Source organism: Oreochromis niloticus, linkage group LG4 (assembly GCF_001858045.2).
Source record: "Oreochromis niloticus isolate F11D_XX linkage group LG4, O_niloticus_UMD_NMBU, whole genome shotgun sequence".
NCBI lineage: Eukaryota > Metazoa > Chordata > Actinopteri > Cichliformes > Cichlidae > Oreochromis > Oreochromis niloticus.
The window spans coordinates 17,622,481-17,640,811 of record NC_031969.2 but is presented as its reverse complement, the minus strand read 5'-3'; the positions used below and the strand labels follow the sequence as shown (position 1 = coordinate 17,640,811).

The window sequence follows — 18,331 nt, the reverse complement described above, 5'->3', positions numbered from 1 at the left end:
CACATTTACTAGTTCCAAAATACATGTAAAGAATGTTGCTACTTTTAATTAATTGTTAATTTATTTATCAGATTGACTCTATGAGTTATTTTCAGGTATGTTTGAATAATAAAGCAGTTCTTTCACACAAACAACAACAGCACATGCACACTTGCACTCACACAAAATGAATGTATTCTTTCTCAGTCTTTCCTACTCATCTTAACATCCCTTAGATTTGTCCTGTGTCTCCTCATAGTGGGCCCAATCCACAGGTTGGGAACCACTGAAGTAATTGAAAGAAAAAAAAGTTTTTCAGTTGGTTGATAATTGTGATATATTACAACCTCAATTCGGTAATGTTTTGAATGTAGAACATCGGCCCTAGGGGACTATTTTTACTCTGGTGTTGGCGGATGTAAAGACTGTCTGTAACACTGACGTTAGATCAGTCCAAAGTTGGTGGCATGGGCAGGAATACTGACACTCTGCAGGTTTGCTTTCCATCCAAAGACGCCACCTGTGTTGTTCAGCATTCTTACAACCAGAAAGGAGGACGTCTCCGAAGTCGTGCTGAGGTGAGCCTGTCCCAGGGTTGGCCATCCCCTTTGTCTAAACGAAGCTTCTACTGTTTTCTAAAGCTCAGGTGGATCAAAGTGCGCCTGTCCAAGGTGCTGAGCCGGGGACACCTGGGAATAACTGAGCTGTCCAAGGTCCTCATTGTCCCCACAGGCAGATTTATAGTTCATGCTTTACTAAACGTCACTATTTTTCAATTATTATCAGTATTATTATTATTAACCTATCCCATCGGGTTCAAAAGTTAAGTTATTTTTGTTACTCGAGTTTGTGCTGAAATATTCCAAACTGTAACCAAGCTCGCGCTTCAATAATTCATCTGGCGCTGAATAAATTATTAAAAAATGCCCGCTGATCAGCTGCAGCGGTCGGAAAAAAATATATCATGGGCTCCGGTGTTCGACCAATGGGAGAAAGAGATCCCACGCTCCTGCCGAGCTTCAACCAATCATAGCAGCACTTCCTCCATTTCCTGTTGTGGAGTGGGAGCTGCACGGAGGATTCCTGTGGTCCAGAATGTGAATTTAATACTACTGTGTGCATGGATGACTTTATTTGTTCTCCCCAGAGGTGCTGCTGCGTCACGGAGCCTCATGCGTAAGTAACAGTTGGAACGTTTTGGGGGGGGGCTGGACGCCAGCTGACTGCTGCCTGTTCCCTGAGGATGTAAACAGCTTATAGCCGACTTTGCGGCACATCTTAGTAGATATCAACTGTGTTATCATGCTGCATAGCAGGCGTTGCATCCCGTCTGTTGTTAATAACATGGGGGTTTGAATGTGTGCCAGCATGAGCCTCGGGGATGACAGGCATCGGCTGCTGCACCTGATGTCATGACGCGTCTGTGGATATTCCCTTGACAACCGCGGATCGGATACCAATATTCAGGTAGGTTGCTGCGGGAGCCCGTGCAGTGTTTCTGATCCTGGATTTACTGGAGCTCCTGTGTGTGAGTGCATAAAGCTTTACTGCTGTCTGTCATCCATAACAAGTTCAGCCTGGACAACTGCAGGTTTATAAAAACTCTGATGTGATGAGCTCTTTCTGTTTACTTCTGTTTATAAGAGAGGCAAACAAAGGGCCCGGCTCAATGGAAAGCCTTGACATGGTATACTGTAGCGGATTAGTGTCAGTCGATAAAGCAAGGGTCAAGCCAGCCAACCAACATAAAAGGAAGACTTCCGGTCAAGCTTTTCAAGATAAAAGTCGACTTCCTCTTTTGTTTGTTTGTTTGTTTGTTTGTTTGTTTGTTTGTTTTTACAGAAGATAAAGTTGAGTTGATTAAGTTGAGTCCATCGCGTTTTTGTTTACCATAGATTTTAATTCTAGCAATCAACGACTGTGCAGCTTTAAATCAGCTGAAAGTCTGCACTGTAAAATTAATGCATTAACTGTTTAGGACACAGCTTTTTATACCCTACATAGTGCACAATTTTCAGAGGCTCAGAAGTAACTGGACAAACTAATAAGGACTGTTTCTTAACACTTGGATGAAAAACTTTTGCAGCCAATGATTGTCTGATCTCCAAATACCTTGTTTCCTCCTGTGAGATGCTCTGGCAGGGCTTTACTGCAGCTTCCTTCAGTCGCTGCTGGTTTGTTTGTCTTTCTGCATTTAGTTTTGTCTTCAGTGACCGACAAGCTGCTCTGGTGGGTTGAGGTCAAGTTTATATATTTTTTTTCTTGGGTTGTTTTTCCACTTACACTAGTAATAATTTGTGCTTTGAAGCACTGCCCTCTTTTCTGGTCTAATCTGGCTTTCTTGTTCAGGTGTGGAACCAGTGTTGTACACCCTGTTTTAAACTGGTTAGACTTTGTTAGATGTTGTGAAGTAGTTTTTCTTTACCATGGAAATAATTCTGTCATCATCCACTTTCTGTGGCCTTTTGGGACTTCTGGTGTTGCTCAGCTGGCCAGTTTTTAAGAATGGACCAGACTGTTGATTTGGGCAATTCTAAAATGTTTGCTATCACTCTGATAAGTTTATTTTTTTATTTTTTTTCTTGTTTTAATCCATTGTTTAATCTAACTTCTAAATTTGCATCTCTTTGGACCTCATATTGAGATTTCAAATGAACAGCAAGTTCAAATCAGCTCCAGATCTTTTATCTGCTCATGTTTTTCATCTGGCATTGAGCATTGTCTATTTACTACTGGGCCCTTGAAAATGAGGGACTATGTATAAAAATGACTCTAATTCCTAATTTTGTTAAATTCCTTGAATTCAAATAAAAAGTCTGCACTTCAATCACATCTTGATTACTTGATTTAAAATCCACAGTGTTGGTATACAGGGGCAAAACTACAACAATTATATAATTGCCCCAAAACTTATAACCATATAAACCTAAAACTACAGAAAATATGTTAGACACTTATTTGTTTATTCATGAATTTTTTAAAATAAAACACATAATGCAGTCATTTGTGATTTGTCAGGGATGTTTTTCGATGCTATAAGGAGAGAGTTTTACAATATATAAGACACAGCTTGGAATGATGAGTGCTGTCCTCTTGTTCCTGTTCAGGAGCCATCATGCCCATAACACTTCTGTGGGCCGTGGACGTGTACGGCAGAGTGTACAGCCTTTCTACAGCCGGCCAGCGCTGGGAACGTGCTGATGACTCGCTGCTAGAGCTCAAACGTGTCTCTGCAGGGAAGGGGCGCTGCTGGGGCATCGGCTGTGACCACCATGTTTACCTCAACATGATGCCCAGTGAGACCCCGATCCGCTACCGGGAGGAGACCTATGAAAACCAGGTGGGACAAGCTTGTATGTTTGTATGCTGTAAATGGAGATGCTGTTTATGATTAATAATAATTCTGTGTTGCTCTGCGTTTTTTTTAATGTTTGTTTTTTCAGAGGTGGAACCCAGTGGATGGCTTTACTGACACACTGCTGCCCACCGACCGCTGGCCGTGGAGCGATGTGACCGGAATGAATCCCCAGCCGCTCCACAGTTTCCAGCTGCCCTCCCGCAGCTGGGAGTGGGAGGGAGACTGGTATGTGGATCACACCTGTGGAGGAGAACCCAGCCAGACTGGGGTGAGAAATAACTCAGCTCCTCGTGAACACATACAAACCCTTTATTTATATCCTCCTGTCTTTCCTCTGTTCTTCTGTTTCTCACAATATTTAATTCATATTTAAAACAAATACTTCCAGTTTTAATCACACACTGACTACCTTGAACTCTGCAGGGCTGGGAGTATGCTGTTGACTTCCCAGCCAACTTCTCCCCAGACAAAAAGTGGAATTCTTGTGTTCGTCGTAGACGTTGGATCCGCTACAGAAGATACATAGCACAAGGCACTTGGGCAAAGGTTTCAAAAGTCTCCATTTATTCTGTATTTCTATATGATCATGTTACATTCACTATGAGACAAAGCAAAAGAATTACCACAGTAGCCTCCTCTTCCTCTGCAGATCCCCTTGGACAATCCCAGGAAACCTCCACTGCCGCTCTGTGACATCAGCTGTGGTGGCTGGGAGATGAGCGACCAGTCTGGAAGGTATCCCTACCTCTGGAGTGTATCTCAACAGGGACAGGTGAGCAATGTGTGTGTAAGACCCATTTACTGTAATCATAATAAATGTGTATTAAAATGAATAACCATACCATAAAATTAAAAAAAGAGGTTACGACTGTGCAGAAAGTTCCTGAAAAGTTATAAAAAGCTATAAAAACATCCTGCTGTTGTTCAGGGAAGTATAAAACTTCTCCACCAACAACGTCAATACAGTGCTGTGGAAGCTTTAATCAAGCACATTCACAAACACATTTAAATCTCGTGAGATCAAACAATGCATTAATGATGCATTCTGTTGCAACAGGATGCTCTCATGCTGAGCGCAGGCCCGTTCTAAGGTTTAGCCACAAGAGGGCAGCATGACTTCATATAGTTTCATATAGTCCTTGACCATAAGGCTTCTCGTGAACCAGCTAAATCGTGACTAACTTGATGATTAATCCACTTAAATTTGATGCTCTGTTATCTATCCCAGAATGAGCTCAGCCACCTAACATGGTATGGATCTATCTTTTTAAATGGAGGGGTGTGTCAGATGATGATCTGCTGATGTTACCTTTACCCCGCAGGTGTGGTTCAGAGAGGGTATCCACCCTCGTGTGCCAGAAGGCACCAGCTGGGAAGAAGTTGAAGTGCCCAAGGAGGTGGCTCAGATATCAGCTGGTCCTGGAGACCTGCTGTGGGCTTTACTCTGGGATGGGAACCTGCTGGCACGAACTGGCCTGAGCCTGGACAGTCCCACTGGTGAGCTTCGATTGTAGCTCACATTTACTCAACAATTCTCCATTACGTCTCACTCTGGTCCCCTTTTCCTTACTTCAACAATGTCTCATACAGGATCACTCAGTGATTTTGGGACTCTTTCAGTTAGGAATCATTATGTAGCTGCTCTGAAAGTCATTATTAATGCAGTTTAAATGCTATGATCATTCTTTTAATAGTATTATAACACAGTCCCACTGATATATGACACATCTAGAAAGTATCTAGTGAAATTCATTGCATTTCCAACTGTTGGTCTTAGTAAATATACAACATGTGATATTGTCATACTCCAGTAAGGTCGGTATCAAAAGTAAAGGATTAAAGACATAAAAGTGGCAAACATATTTTTAAAAAACCTTAAAAATATGAGTGTGTATCGAATTAGGAAGACTCGCTCCCTTTTAAAGATAAAAATCAGCAGCACATCTGGTTTGTTCATGTTTAGATGCTTTGAGAACTCAACAGAAAGCTTCTCAGTAATGACGGCGTCCTAATTATGAGGAAGACTCGCCTTTGTGCTGCGTTTGTAAAGCATTTTCTTCTTCTTCTGTCAGGCACGTCGTGGCTCGAGGTGGAATCACCGGGAAAGGAAATTGAAGCGCTTCACGTGGCTGTAGGAGTCAGTGTGGTCTGGGTGGTCACTAAGGACTACAAGGTGGGTTATTAGTCAGTTGCAGTGATGTTAGGGCATTGTAGCCTACGGACAGTGTCACTGCAATTTTCTTGAGACTGAAATGAAACAAATGCTTTGCTTTAAAAAGAAGTAAACTGTATTACTGTATTACTGCTACTGCACTAAAATAATTTTTTGAGTAACGACCCCAACGTCGGTGCGTGAATCCAGGTGTGGTTCAGGCGTGGCGTGAACTCCCACAACCCCTGTGGCTCTGGCTGGATCAGCATCGGAGGGGAGATGATGATGGTGGACGTAGGACTGAATGACCAGGTTAGGAGAGCTTAGAGCTTAAACCGGATCATCAGGTTAAATAAACAGCTAAACGAGTCAACTTTATAATATAATACTGCTTATATGAAAAGATATTCCTCAAATGCTTAGAACTTGGATTTAATAGGTTAGCTGTTGCCACTGAAGTGGGTGAAATGTAACTATTAAGGATAAGATTTTACTTGAACTTTCTTGCTGCTCGGGTCTTTTAAACTCCACTGCTGATGGTGCCTGCTCTGCACAGCTTCTGTACTTCTGACTGCTACCACCTCTGTCTGCTTCACGTTACTGACACTCTGGATCTGGTTTCACGACAAACCAGGTCAGGTCTGAGGGTGAGGCAGAAAGCCTTCGCTCCTGTGCCTCACTGCTGAAGACTTTGCTAGCTCTGCAAACCCATATCTCGCACCTCCTCCCTTTCAGTCTCACCCATGTCCCCCTCCTTCTCTTGCCTGTAGTCCTGCACTGTAACAAGAGTACAGCCAGACGTTCCAGCCAATGTCCCAGCAGGCCCAGCCTTATATATCCCCAGACTATATTCCTACTCGCCTCACATAGGGGGAGACTCCCTAATTAGAAGCTGGCCAAGCCATCGTCATCGTATCCCATATTTCATATTTCAGGGTTGCAACTATGGGAATGGCTTGTGTGAGGTGGCAGGAGCCAGTGTTACAGTATATAGCCTTATAAAGTAGTACTAGCCTGTGTCCTAGAGCTTCTGATGTGTTATTGAGGAGTGAATATTTTCCTGCGATTACTGAGAGTGAAAACTATTTAATAACTCAATAAGTAAATATTGCATGTACATCAATGGCCGTCTTTTATTTTTTATGTTACACCATTTGTTTAGTTTTTTTTCTCTGTTCTTCTGTTAGGTGTGGGCGGTTGGTGAGGACCGCGGCCTGTATTTTAGAATAGGTGTCACCCCATCTGAACCAAGTGGAAATGGCTGGATCCCTGTTTCTGCCAAATGGGGCAATAGTAAAGAGGTTATCCCCCCCAGGTGTGCATAAATAAATTAACTGCATAATTTAATTGGCAAGTACAGTGCACATTCAAGCTTAATATTGCGTGTGTGTTTGCATGTGTGTTGTTTAACAGGGATGACTGTGAGTTCAACGGGCAGTTGACTGAGGCATCACAGGGCTCCGTTCTGAGCTGCACTGATTCAGACTCAGAGTTGGGTCCTGCCGACCCTCAAAACAGCACTTCTAACACCCCCGTCTTAGAGGCAGAAGCGCCCTCTGTAGTCCCCTTAGGGGGCTCTGACTCACCTACGCCTCCACAGGAAAAAGAAGATGCTCCTTTAGCCCCCCAAACGAATGCCCCCAAGCCTTTTATTCCTGCCAGTGACAGCTTCATCAACAGCCTGGTGTCCGATCGTGACAGAACCTCCACGCTGCAACCGTCCATCACAGAGATGCCGCAGGAAGAGCGTGAGGAGCCACCTCCGGCCCCAGTACTCCAAACCCCTGATGCCGGAGGGCACGATGTCCCCTGGATGAACGTGGACCTGGAGGGGGCAGAGGCGGCTCGAGGTGCACAAGCGGCAGGGCCCTCAGCGGGCGATGGCAGTGCGGCTGCCACTTATGCCCTGGGGACTCTGGAGAGCTCTCGGGGAGTGGGGGAAGAGGAAGGACCAGTGTGGGCTTGGATTTCCGGTGGAGGTTGCGACGTGGATGCGAGTTCACAGATTAGCTGGCTTAGTCCTGCAGGTATATGGACAACCAGTCACAATACTTACATTGTGATATTGTGTTTTTGCTCCATTTTATGTCTCTGAATGATTGTGTGAGCTGTATCTCTGTCCGTCAGGTCCTCTCACCACCTCTCTGTCACTGACTCCAGTCCAGTCAGCCGCCTGGAGCAAACAGCCACAGCAGCAGGAACACAGAGAGGAGATCAGCAAGAAACCGCTGGAGAGAAGCAACGTAAGACAGCTTATATTTGGCATGTCTCTTAACGTGTTCCTCCGTGTCTACATCTGTGCCTCCTTTTCTCTCATCAGTCGGTGTGGGTGCGTAAGGGCACACTGCGCTGGTGGAGAGACTGGAAACCTCAGCGCTGGATTGATGTGGCCGTTGCTCTCGAGCAGTCCACCAAGTCAGATGGCAGAAAGGACAGCATTTTCTTTGTTTACTACACACAGTATGATGAAAAGAAGGTCGGTTGTGTTAAGCTGCAACCAGTTAAAGTCTCATAGGAAGTGACAGAAAGCAGAGATAGATGTCTCTTGGTCACTCTTTATTCATTCTCTGTGTCTCAGTACCTTCATGTGTTTATAAATGAAGTGACGGCGCTGGTTCCGGTGCTCAGGGACTGCCACTATGCCTTTGCTGTGTACACAGCCGAAAGGACCAAACAGAGGTGGCCTCTGGTCCTGGCAGCACAAAGCGAAAAGGATATGAGTGATTGGGTAACAGCTTTATGCATCATTAAGCAGTTTGACAGTTGTTTTCATCTTTATTTTTCAGTGAAGCTGATCAGATTCTCCATTGTTTCCGGATCTGCTTTGTGTCTTCAGTTGTGCCTGTTGTCTGACTGTTGCTGTGAGTGTCGAGGGATCACAGGTCCCCCCTCCAGACAGGCCCTGTGGTCCACCACATCAAAGGGAGACATCATGGTCCACGAGCCATCCCTCTCGCTGGAGGCCCCTGCGCATGCCATGGCCTGTGACCTCATGTGAGAATGATACCGAGTAGTGGATTCTGTCTGCTTTTTCATGTCTTTTCATTCTTTCTCACTGTCTTGACCTGGTTTCTCATCACTCTGTTTTTATTTTAAATCACTGCCTCACTAACATGCTAACGTACATCGCTGTCTGGTTAAAGTGGGTAGCATTTGAGCAGCTAATCACTTTCAGTCTGTGCTAACTATACTGGAGCTAACGCTGGGTGCTTCCGCTGTATGGTGCTGCAGGTTTTGGCGCCAGATCCACGGCCACCTGCGCTGTGTAGAGTCTAACAGTCTGGGGCTGGTGTGGGGCATCGGGTGGGACGGCACCGCCTGGGTCTACAGTGGGCGCTGTGAGCAACAGCCCAACCCGGGTAAACATGTCGTGTAGACGATTACCCATGTCCCCACACCTATACAAGGAGTACTTCAAAATAAAGACATGTTCTTATTTAGCAAAGCCAAACCTTTTCCAGCTAACTGATTGTTACCAAATAAATAAAATACTAACATGCAAATATCTAAAAAAAAAAACAGTCTACTCTTTTCTTGCTAGCATGTTCTAGTTTGATGTGCAACTACTTGAGCATAGTTTAAAGTCTCTTCCATCTGTTGCTACTGTAGAAGCACACACAGATACACATGCATAAATATTCATTCCCTTACATGCATGAAACTTTAATATGTGTCTTCGTTTCTGCAGGAGGTGCCGTTCAGATGCACCAGCAGACCGACGTCAGGAGTGTGCATGTGTATGAGAATCAAAGATGGAACCCTATGACTGGATATACAGACAAGTAGGGTTGTCCCCCGACACACACACCCCACCCCATCTTTTACAGTTTTTAAGTCTTTGCACTTTATTTTAAGCTTTGCAGCTGTTCTCGCCACCTTACACCATTCCTTTGTGATTTACTCCTCCAGAGGGCTTCCTACAGACCGCCCTATGTGGAGCGATGAAAGCGGCCTGAAGGAGTGCATCAAAGGCAGCACATACCCGCCCTCCCCTCAGTGGTCCTGGGTAGGTAGAATCCGAGGGATTGGTTCCTCCGAAATTCCTGCATCATATTCATTTTTTTGTTTCACTGGCATTCTCTGCCATGAATGTTTGTTTCAGGTGTCAGAGTGGGCCGTGGACTACAGCGTCCCCGGAGGAACGGACAAAGAAGGCTGGCAGTACGCTGCAGACTTTCCCACGTATGTAAGCTTTTTGATTTGTTTTTATTAGGGTGTCTCAAAAGAAGTCTTTCCTTTTGATTGACTCATCTGTTTTCTACAGGATGTTTCATGGACACAAAACGATTAAAGACTTTGTTAGACGCAGAAGATGGACTAGGTGAGCACACTTCGCATCGCTGGGATTTTGTAGCGCTCAGTTTTTGCAGCATCTTGACAATAACATATCCACACGCAGAAAGTGTAAGATCACATTGCAAGCTCCATGGAAGCAGGTCCCACCCATCCGCCTGAGTGACATCTCACTGATGCCATGCCTGGCCCAGAGCAAAATGGAGCAGGTCCCTGTCTGGGCCCTCAGTGACAAGGGAGATGTCCTGTGTCGGTTGGGAGTCAGCCTCCAAAACCCTGCGGTGAGAAACGTGCTGAGGATCTGTTTTATAGGTAGTCACTTCACACTTCTAACCATCTCTAACCTCACTGGGTCTGACAACATAGGGCAGTTCGTGGCTCCATGTGGGCACCGACCAGCCCTTTAAGTCCATCTCTATCGGTGGAGCCAATCAGGTATGGGCCATTGCCAAGGATGGAGCTGTCTTCTACAGAGGATCAGTATCCCCACAAAACCCTGCAGGTCAGTTAAATTTATAAATCTCATAATGAATCATATATATATAAGTCATAAAGTTATAATGTGTTCTGGAGGAAAAGAGAATAAAGTTAAATGATTTATGATGTGAGTGCATGCATCGACTAATATAACCAGTGAGAAACCAAAGAGAGACAGACTTTGTCCATTTTACAAGAGCTTTTGTCTGTCTGCAGGAGAGTGCTGGTACCACATCCCCTCCCCCCTGAGACAGACCCTCAGACAGCTCTCTGTTGGGCGGACCTCTGTCTTTGCTGTGGATGAAAACAGTGAGTAATGTTAAATTTTATTGGACCAATGTCTATTAAAATGCGAGAACATGAGTTAAATGGCAATACCTTCTGTTAATGTCATTTAGGTAACCTGTGGTACAGACAGGGCCTCACGCCCAGCTACCCACAGGGCTCCGCCTGGGAGCTCATCTCCAACAATGTCACCAAGGTTTCTGTGGGGCCGCTGGACCAGGTCAGTGTTACCACAGTTTACAGAAGCAAACAAGCAGTAATGGATTAAAAGTAAAACAGAATCTAAGAAGAATAACAAAATAAACTGCATTTATAGTAAAACTGGAGTTAATTTGAATTCTCTTAATGCTTTTAACTTTACATAATAGCAGACCTGTTGCATTCATATCACCCAGTTGCCCATCTAAACAGATGTGTTTTTAGCATTCAGTTACCAAAGTCTGAAAAGCCCATCACCCCAGAGACTTAGCTGAGTGTAATAAACACTAAATAAAACTTGTCCCAGACACTCAAGCAAACGCTTAAAACAAGAAGTCTATCCATCAATAACTACATTTCCATGTTGTAAGGCTGGAGTTTGTGTCAGCGATGCTGTTTTCTCCAGGTGTGGATCATAGCAGATGGAGTTCCAGGTTTCCCTGCCGAGACTCCCGGAGCCGTCTGCCACAGGACGAGTGTGGGACCCATGCAGCCCAAGGGCCTGTCCTGGGACTATGGGATAGGGGTAAGCTCCTGGTTGATACCTGTTGCAAAAACTGTTCCCATTTCTTCAGTTGAAACTGAAAGATGCCAAAGATAGCATAATATTGTATCCTAGCACCAAAAGAATGATTTCCAAAAAGCTATTATCACAGCATAGTGTGCAGTGTGTCCCTAAATACTTTGAGGAAACTAGGACTCCTGTGGTAAGAAACAGTAAAAAAAAATCCAGCAAAACTCTGACACAGGACATGTGAGATGCATCCAGCCCCTTCAGCTGATCAGTCTACTGTTCACTGAAGCCTGATCAGGAGTGATCTCAGTAGAAGGATGGATTTTTCAACAATTTTCATCAGCAGATCGATACTCATGCGGTGCTGTAGTGAAGAAACAACCAATAGGGTGACTTTCAAATATTTTTTAACCTCAATGTAGCTCTGTGAAATCAGACGGAGGGAAAGTGGCTCTCATAAGAGAGCATAAACCACTCAGGCTTGATTAATAGTACTGTGATAAATCTACGCTGTAGGTATGATGGCCTATAAAAATAAAATGCAGAGTAAACACAGTGTAATGATTAGCAGAGGGGTAAAAGCTCTGTCAAACAATGTTTAACAGAGCTCATGCAACAGCCAGTAATTTGCCAGTGTAAATTAAATCTTATCCCCTATTTATTAGCTCACAGTGCAAGATGATCAGCTCAGGTTCACTCGTGCTGGCAGACACACTGATGGAGAAGTATATTCTGTATGCAAACAGTGATGTTGAGGCACAAGCTTTAGGCAGGGCCATCACGTTCTCCTTACTTAAACTGAAGAATTCAGGCTATTGGCAAAAGGCACCTTTCAAACTTAGCGTTAAGACTTGAAGTAAAACCCTTCTTTAATTGTCTGATAATTAGGTTCAAATTTACTGCACTTTAAAAACCAGCAAAATATATACAGTCATATGAAGTGACACCTGCTTTCAGTTCTAAAGTTTTACACATCCACAATATAAAAAAATCTATCTGGTAGATACAAGGTTTTAAAATAAGGTAAATACAACAACAAATTACACCATGTCTTTATTTATTTAACAAAAACTAAACCAAAATGCAGAAGAACTCGGGAAAAGTCCAACTTTACCTCTTTCATAGGAATCAAGTGCGTAAGTAGCAGCCAGGTGCTGCTAATCACATGCAATCACATGCACATTAAGCTTTTTCTAGTATTTCTTATTATTTGCGTGTGTTTGACTTCCAGGGAGGATGGGAGCACATCAGTGTGAGGGGGAACTCCGCAGAGGCTCCTCGAGGCCCTCACCCTCCTCTCGCCGGCCCATCGCGCAGCCCGATCCACCCGCAGCGCCCGACTCAAGCGAACGGCAGCGCCACAAGCGTGTAGCTCTCTTTCTCTCTCCCGTTTCCTTCTCGTCCTTTTTCCTCAGCCCTGTTTGTGCCTGGATCTATACATAGTATCTCTCCTCAGACCATTTCAATGAACTCCTATCCCTTGGTATAAAGGGACATGCACAATCACACCCATGGGTTTGGACTGGCTGGATTTGAAACTTGATCGATGGATGAATGTTACTCGCTGGCTTGTTTCCCAGGCAGAAATCATGTCAGTATTCAGTGATGACAAAACAGAGAAAAAAGTGAGCGCATGTTGTTGCTCTTACTAAGCTTTGGCTACTGGATGTCACAGGATCTAGCAATAGCTTTTAATTCTTCTCCACAGCAGCCTGATAAAACCTAAGAAGGTGGGATACGATGAAGGGCTAAGGCTTGGTTACCAAATGAACTTCAAACAATCCCAGAGTAGCCTAAGCTGTTATCGGTTTGTAGACTCTTGTTCTGTTTGTTTTTGTGTTTTGAGTTGCCTGTCATGTACATTTGCATGTATTATCATTTATTTATGATGCGTTTGTTGAGTTGTGTTTCTCCATTTATTTTGGACCATTACATGTTTGCAATGGAGTGTATTTGGCTGCTGATATTTTCAAAATGACTGGCAAAAAAATTTGATACACTCACTCTGTGTGGGAAAAATATATTTCTTTTTACCGCCAGGCAATACCTTTCTATCCTTCTGCAATAAAATGAGAAGCTCTTCCTGTTGATATACATATACATACACATCTAGATAACCGCTATGACCGTAACACCGCAGCAGGTCTGAATGTCACCACGGCTGGACATTCATCTTACAAGGGCATTGAAATGTGAAATAAACGTCTGGAAATACCGTTTTGTGGTTTGACATCATTTCACAGGAGCTGGCTTTGGAAGTTTGACCCTGGGTTTATAAACTCATTCACCTTTCCACATGTCTTTGCTATTTTATATGCTTTTTTATGCACCGAGTGTTTCTCATCCGCTGAAGAATTTCATATATTGTTACACAGGTGTGCACAGGATGTTTCCTGAATTCCTCCCTCTATATGTGCATTTAGGTTAACGCGCCATATTTTTGTAAAGTTACATAAGTGCTGAAACTAGCTGTGAAAAAAAAAAATTCTTTAGACAATCAAAAATGTTAAAGTGAGCGATTAGAGGCAAAAACTGTCTGCTGTGAAGTCCTGCAGACGTATCAGACTGCAGTGAATCTCAAAAATCCGAGACACAATCTGCAGTTTTGATTGGAGGCGGATGTTTCAGCTGCAGCACAAATCCGCTGACCTTCCAGCACTGATCACAGGATGTTCCTGCATTAAAAAAAGACCTTTGTCATTTTAATCTGCTCTGAACCGAGTATATTTGAAAGAATCTGGGATCTTATGTTTTAGTCTATAATTCCAAAATAGATGCACACACACACAAAAGTATTTTTGCTCTAAACTTCAAAAGGCTACTCCATGTGGGATGTTGAAAATGTAATACAGCAGTGTGTATTACTTCTTCATCCCCCCAGCTTAAACTGGGGCTGGCTCTAAAGAAAAGTAGGACCCTGTGCAGCAAGAACACTGATCCCTCTGTAGTTTGAGAAAAATCAGCTGACAGCTTCATTAAACGGTCACAGAAAGCAGAACTGTTCTGGTTCTTGAAGGGAGTGGTTCTCACTGCAGTGGGAAATCCTGCGTTTTTCTGCATTTTTTTTGCATGGAATAACACGGAAGGCCATAATCGGACAAAGGCTGATAGTCCACCACTATATTTTCAGCTTTACAGTTTACACCTGTGCTAACACAATGAACATTAACATTATATTATACAACACAACCACTCTCAGAACACAGGAAGGATGATTTGGAAAGCCACATTCATACGAGGTCACCAACACATTTCTAAGTTCCCCTGAAACTTGTTTTCACAGTTCTGTATTCAGTCTAGAATTTTCACCCCACTCTTCTGTACAGCGTTGCTTCAGTTTAAGTGATGTTTGCGATCATTCGTCCATCCGCAGCTCATGTTGAAAAGCTGACTGGGTCATTCTAACTGACATTCCTGCTGTAGATTTCCTGCCATCCCCGAGATCATTGATCTGTTACATGGACCGAGCTTTAGCCAACAAACAGACGGCTTCACATTCGTCTCTAGAGCACTTTGGCATACAGGGGAGTTCATGGTGGACTTGGTGACCACAAGGAGCCCAGACCCTGTACACCAACAGCAGGGATGAGGTATTTTTGCTGATTTGCTTTGTTTAAGTTTTTGCCAAATGTGGCACTGTGCATTTTGACATCTTAACCTACTCGAGGCCTTAAGGTTACCCGTGCAGCCTGCCCTGAGCCTCATACACCAACTCTTGTTCAGTCCTGCAGTTCAGCTTTAGATCCAATTAAACGTGTTAATCTCCTGCACGATTATCAACTGAAAACAGAACGAGCCACAAACCTTAATTAGAAGTCATTTGCATTTATTTTCATATTAAACAGTGTAATTATAAACATTTCAATCACACTAAGCATGATCAATATGAAGTAAAAATATTTTTTTTAATTCTACAAGTTTAAAGGACAGAATGACTTCACGTCTGCTTGTTTGTCTTAATTTAACTGCTTGTAGCTGATGACTGTGATATGTTCCTCTGATTCAACTCAGTTTAAGTTACAAAATGAAACCTCATACCTAGAACTCAATTACATAATTTCCCATCATTTACAGACAAAAAAGAAAAATTAACATTTATATACACATCAGTACAGTTTAACATTAAGTTACATTTCTCAAATGTGCAAGATTAAGCAAATGTATACTGTAGTGAAATAAAACAAGATTTCCTTAAATAGATGTTCAAGTTTAACTGAAGCACAGGCTGCTGGTTTTTAAACAGAGGATAACATTGTCTGGGATACAGTGTCGTTTGTATGGGGCAGGTGAGACGGACATGTAGCTATTACGGGTGAAGTACAGCTTCTCATCTCGTCATCAGCGACAAAATATTCAAGGTCAATTGAAAGGAAAGCCTTAACTGTATAACCTACAGTTTCAAATAAGAGATTTTAAAGCTGTACATAAAAATGTCAGGAGGAAGGTCTGTCTTCATCTATAACCATTTGCACTGCGCTTCTATACAGAAAGTGATCGCGACGAATGCACATCCCTGTATGTACGGCCCTGCAAATGATAAGACTCAGAGACAGCAGCTGAACAGAAAGGGTCATTTAAGATGGAAATGCAATCTGAAATAGTGAAGTTTGACACAAAGCTGAAAAAAGAAAAAGGCAAACAACTCCGCCCACAACGCTCGGGTTTATAAAAGCAGCAGCGTTGAGTTTCTTGTTGTTGTCGTCGTTGTTCTAGTAGTGAGTTGCTGTGAAAGCTTAAAGTCCCTGCACACGCTCGTCAGCTTGTCCTACAAACTCTGATTCAAACCAATTTATGAAATTCATTGCACATTTGATTACAAACAGCTCATGACATTTTCTTCATCCTTACATTTAAAAATAAACTTCTCCAGATTTTTTTTTTTTTAACATCATCCCACTAAACTTTTTTTTTTAGTGATCATCAATCGAGGGGTGCAGCTGTCTTTCAGCGTCATCAGGCACTGGAATGAGACCCAGCGACAAAGTAATCGAGACAACCATCAAAGCGACTTCCTGCACATTCGCAAGGATAAAATAAAGCTTTACAAAAGAAAAACAACAACAACTTGTTTTAAGTTATTCATCACAACTGTCTTACAGTTGGGTCGCCTCTTTAACGACTGATATGACAATCCCACAATTCTCACCGACATTTCTCCAAACTTCGACTCAGCTTACTATACATGTTCCTTTAAAACATAAAGGACAATACAGTGTGTCGCCTCTGTAGTGTAGTGTTCCAGTCATCCTATGCATGGATTGCACGTACAGCAGTTACAACCCGTTTATTCAAATGCTGCTACAGAAAGACAACACACATGGCTTCCCCTCCATAAAGGAGACTGTGATTAAACTTAACAGGAAGTTTTAAAAAAATTCTTTCAAAATAAAAGGCAATCACGGAAATAATCGCATGACATGAAGGAGCAAAGTGGACAAATTAAGCTGTCAGTTTTAGGTGTGTGTAAAATCAAAGAGCTTATTCTTGTTTGGCTGTAGTGATACGTTTACCAGCCCAGTGGGTTGATTTTCTTTAATTAAATTAATTTTTTTTTCTTTTTTGGTGAAGCAAAAGTCCTAGAAAAGGAGTGCACTTACACACAACAAAAAGAAGCAGCCAAACGCCTGGAATGCAGATGATGAGGCATTAAAGCAAACATTTAGAAGCTACGTCAGTTAGTTTGTTTTCCCTCCCCAAAACATTTTAATTGCACTGAACTAAAAATCATACAAACACAAACAAACACACACACACACACACACACACACACACACACACACACACACACACACACAGATGGAGCTGGAGAGGTGATGTGGCTCAGACTGGGACTGGGCCTCGTCCGTCTTATTTGCCTAATGTCCGTTTACAGCCTTTTGTTCTCATGGCCACGCCGCTGAGAATAGTTCTGCCTGAGAGAAGCATCTGCAGTTTGTCCCCACAAACTGCGTCGTCTGTTGTCCTTATTCGGCTGTTCTCCCAAAAAAGTGCGAGAGTAGCTCCATTCCGCAGTAGTGTGAAGATAAACGGTCCCTTCATTTAGCACCCTAGTCTTTCTCTCCGTCCTCGCTGCTTCCTGGTGTGAACAAAGACAAGTTTAGTCACGTGGTAAAATCCTTGAAAACACAACCATTTTATTGTTCATGTAAACTCTGATGACAGTGGTGGACATCAAATTAAACATAATCTTAATATATTCAAAAAAAAATAAAAAAATAAAATAAAATAAAATTCAGACACTTGCATAATAAAATTAGGAACGCAATGGAATCAGATTGGTTAGCTTAACTTAGAACCAAGACTGCAATTCAAGACTAGCTGGGCTCAGTAAGAATGTGCAGCTCTAAAGTTTGTGAATTTGATGCACACACGTGACACACTGTAGCTGTACAGTGTAGTGGTTTACAAACTGGTCTAATTTGTGAAAGATCAGGAGAAGACTCAGGTTTGAGTGAGGAAGGTTTCATTAAAGTTTTGTATTTACTGCACAGACATGGACATTTTCTTCCTAAAATACTGAGCTATCCATTCAAGACTGTGCAAAATTATACCAGTTTGTTCTGCTCTACTTGCCTCCTTGTTCAATATCAGAGTCGGTAAGATGGGTAAGGGAAAAGCTGGCAATGCTGGCCGGTGAGATGGAAAAACGGGAGTAGCTTGAGGAGCCGGTCCAGCTGGTATCCAGCATGGACCCCACTGCAGGGGCCGGAGAGGAAAACGATGACACTGCAGATGAGGACCTTGCCTTGGATACCGTGTCTTTACCTGTCTTGGACAGGAAGGCGGGTGCAGGTGAGGAGAAGTCATCATCCCACTCAAAACCACCACCTGTAAAGATTTAATCAGTGAATCAAGACACATGCTTTGTGCAAATAGAGGCTTTTATTGCTGACTTGTGGCATTACCTTCTTCATCTGTTGAGCTCTCAGAGTTGGCAAAGCGGTTCAGGTAGCTGGCAGCGGGCGTGGAGCTGCTAAACTGTGGTACCCGACTGTTTGAATCCAAGGAGTGGTCACCGAGTTCCTTGGTGGGCGTCTCCTAATTAAGATTTAATTCAGTTAACACATATTACCAG

At 43.1% G+C, this 18,331-nt stretch overlaps 2 protein-coding genes across 3 annotated transcripts in view; one reads left to right on the top strand and one right to left on the bottom strand.

The window, feature by feature from the left end:
* Window positions 1–1,006: 1,006 nt before the first annotated feature.
* On the top strand, window positions 1,007–13,471 carry tecpr1b (tectonin beta-propeller repeat containing 1b). Of its 2 annotated transcripts, XM_005457765.4 has the most exons (26): window positions 1,007–1,155; window positions 1,347–1,446; window positions 3,087–3,319; window positions 3,423–3,605; window positions 3,761–3,883; window positions 3,987–4,109; window positions 4,660–4,834; window positions 5,410–5,510; window positions 5,700–5,801; window positions 6,677–6,804; window positions 6,903–7,516; window positions 7,617–7,732; window positions 7,810–7,965; window positions 8,068–8,217; window positions 8,326–8,483; window positions 8,721–8,848; window positions 9,178–9,271; window positions 9,399–9,495; window positions 9,592–9,671; window positions 9,754–9,810; window positions 9,889–10,063; window positions 10,149–10,284; window positions 10,476–10,568; window positions 10,658–10,764; window positions 11,149–11,268; window positions 12,488–13,471. In XM_005457765.4, exons 3-26 carry the CDS (start codon window positions 3,095–3,097, stop codon window positions 12,626–12,628), a joined length of 3,582 nt encoding a protein of 1,193 aa, XP_005457822.1. In that variant the 5' UTR covers window positions 1,007–1,155; window positions 1,347–1,446; window positions 3,087–3,094; the 3' UTR covers window positions 12,629–13,471. The 2 variants fall into 2 exon arrangements, with proteins under 2 accessions (XP_005457822.1, XP_005457821.1); XM_005457764.4 differs by lacking the exon at window positions 1,347–1,446 and having other exon boundaries at window positions 1,016–1,155.
* Window positions 13,472–15,065: 1,594 nt separating this feature from the next.
* The window catches only part of lmtk2 (lemur tyrosine kinase 2), a 29,145-nt gene continuing 25,879 nt past the window's right edge, over window positions 15,066–18,331 (bottom strand). Inside the window, exons 12-14 of the mRNA XM_005457759.4 lie at window positions 18,162–18,294; window positions 17,830–18,084; window positions 15,066–17,332 (exon numbers count right to left, since the gene is read on the bottom strand). Coding sequence (XP_005457816.2) covers window positions 17,304–17,332; window positions 17,830–18,084; window positions 18,162–18,294 — 417 coding nt within the window. The 3' untranslated portion in view covers window positions 15,066–17,303. The remainder of the gene's footprint in view (window positions 17,333–17,829; window positions 18,085–18,161; window positions 18,295–18,331) is intronic.

What these genes read in the sequence shown, in the direction of transcription:
- tecpr1b (XM_005457764.4), top strand. Translation starts at nt 1,104, where the DNA reads ATGACTTTATTTGTTCTCCCCAGAGGTGCTGCTGCGTCACGGAGCCTC. An exon ending in ACGTAGGACTGAATGACCAG is followed by an intron (nt 5,802 to 6,676) that starts GTTAGGAGAGCT and finishes TTCTTCTGTTAG; the next exon opens with GTGTGGGCGGTTGGTGAGGA. An exon ending in CCTGGGACTATGGGATAGGG is followed by an intron (nt 11,269 to 12,487) that starts GTAAGCTCCTGG and finishes TTTGACTTCCAG; the next exon opens with GGAGGATGGGAGCACATCAG.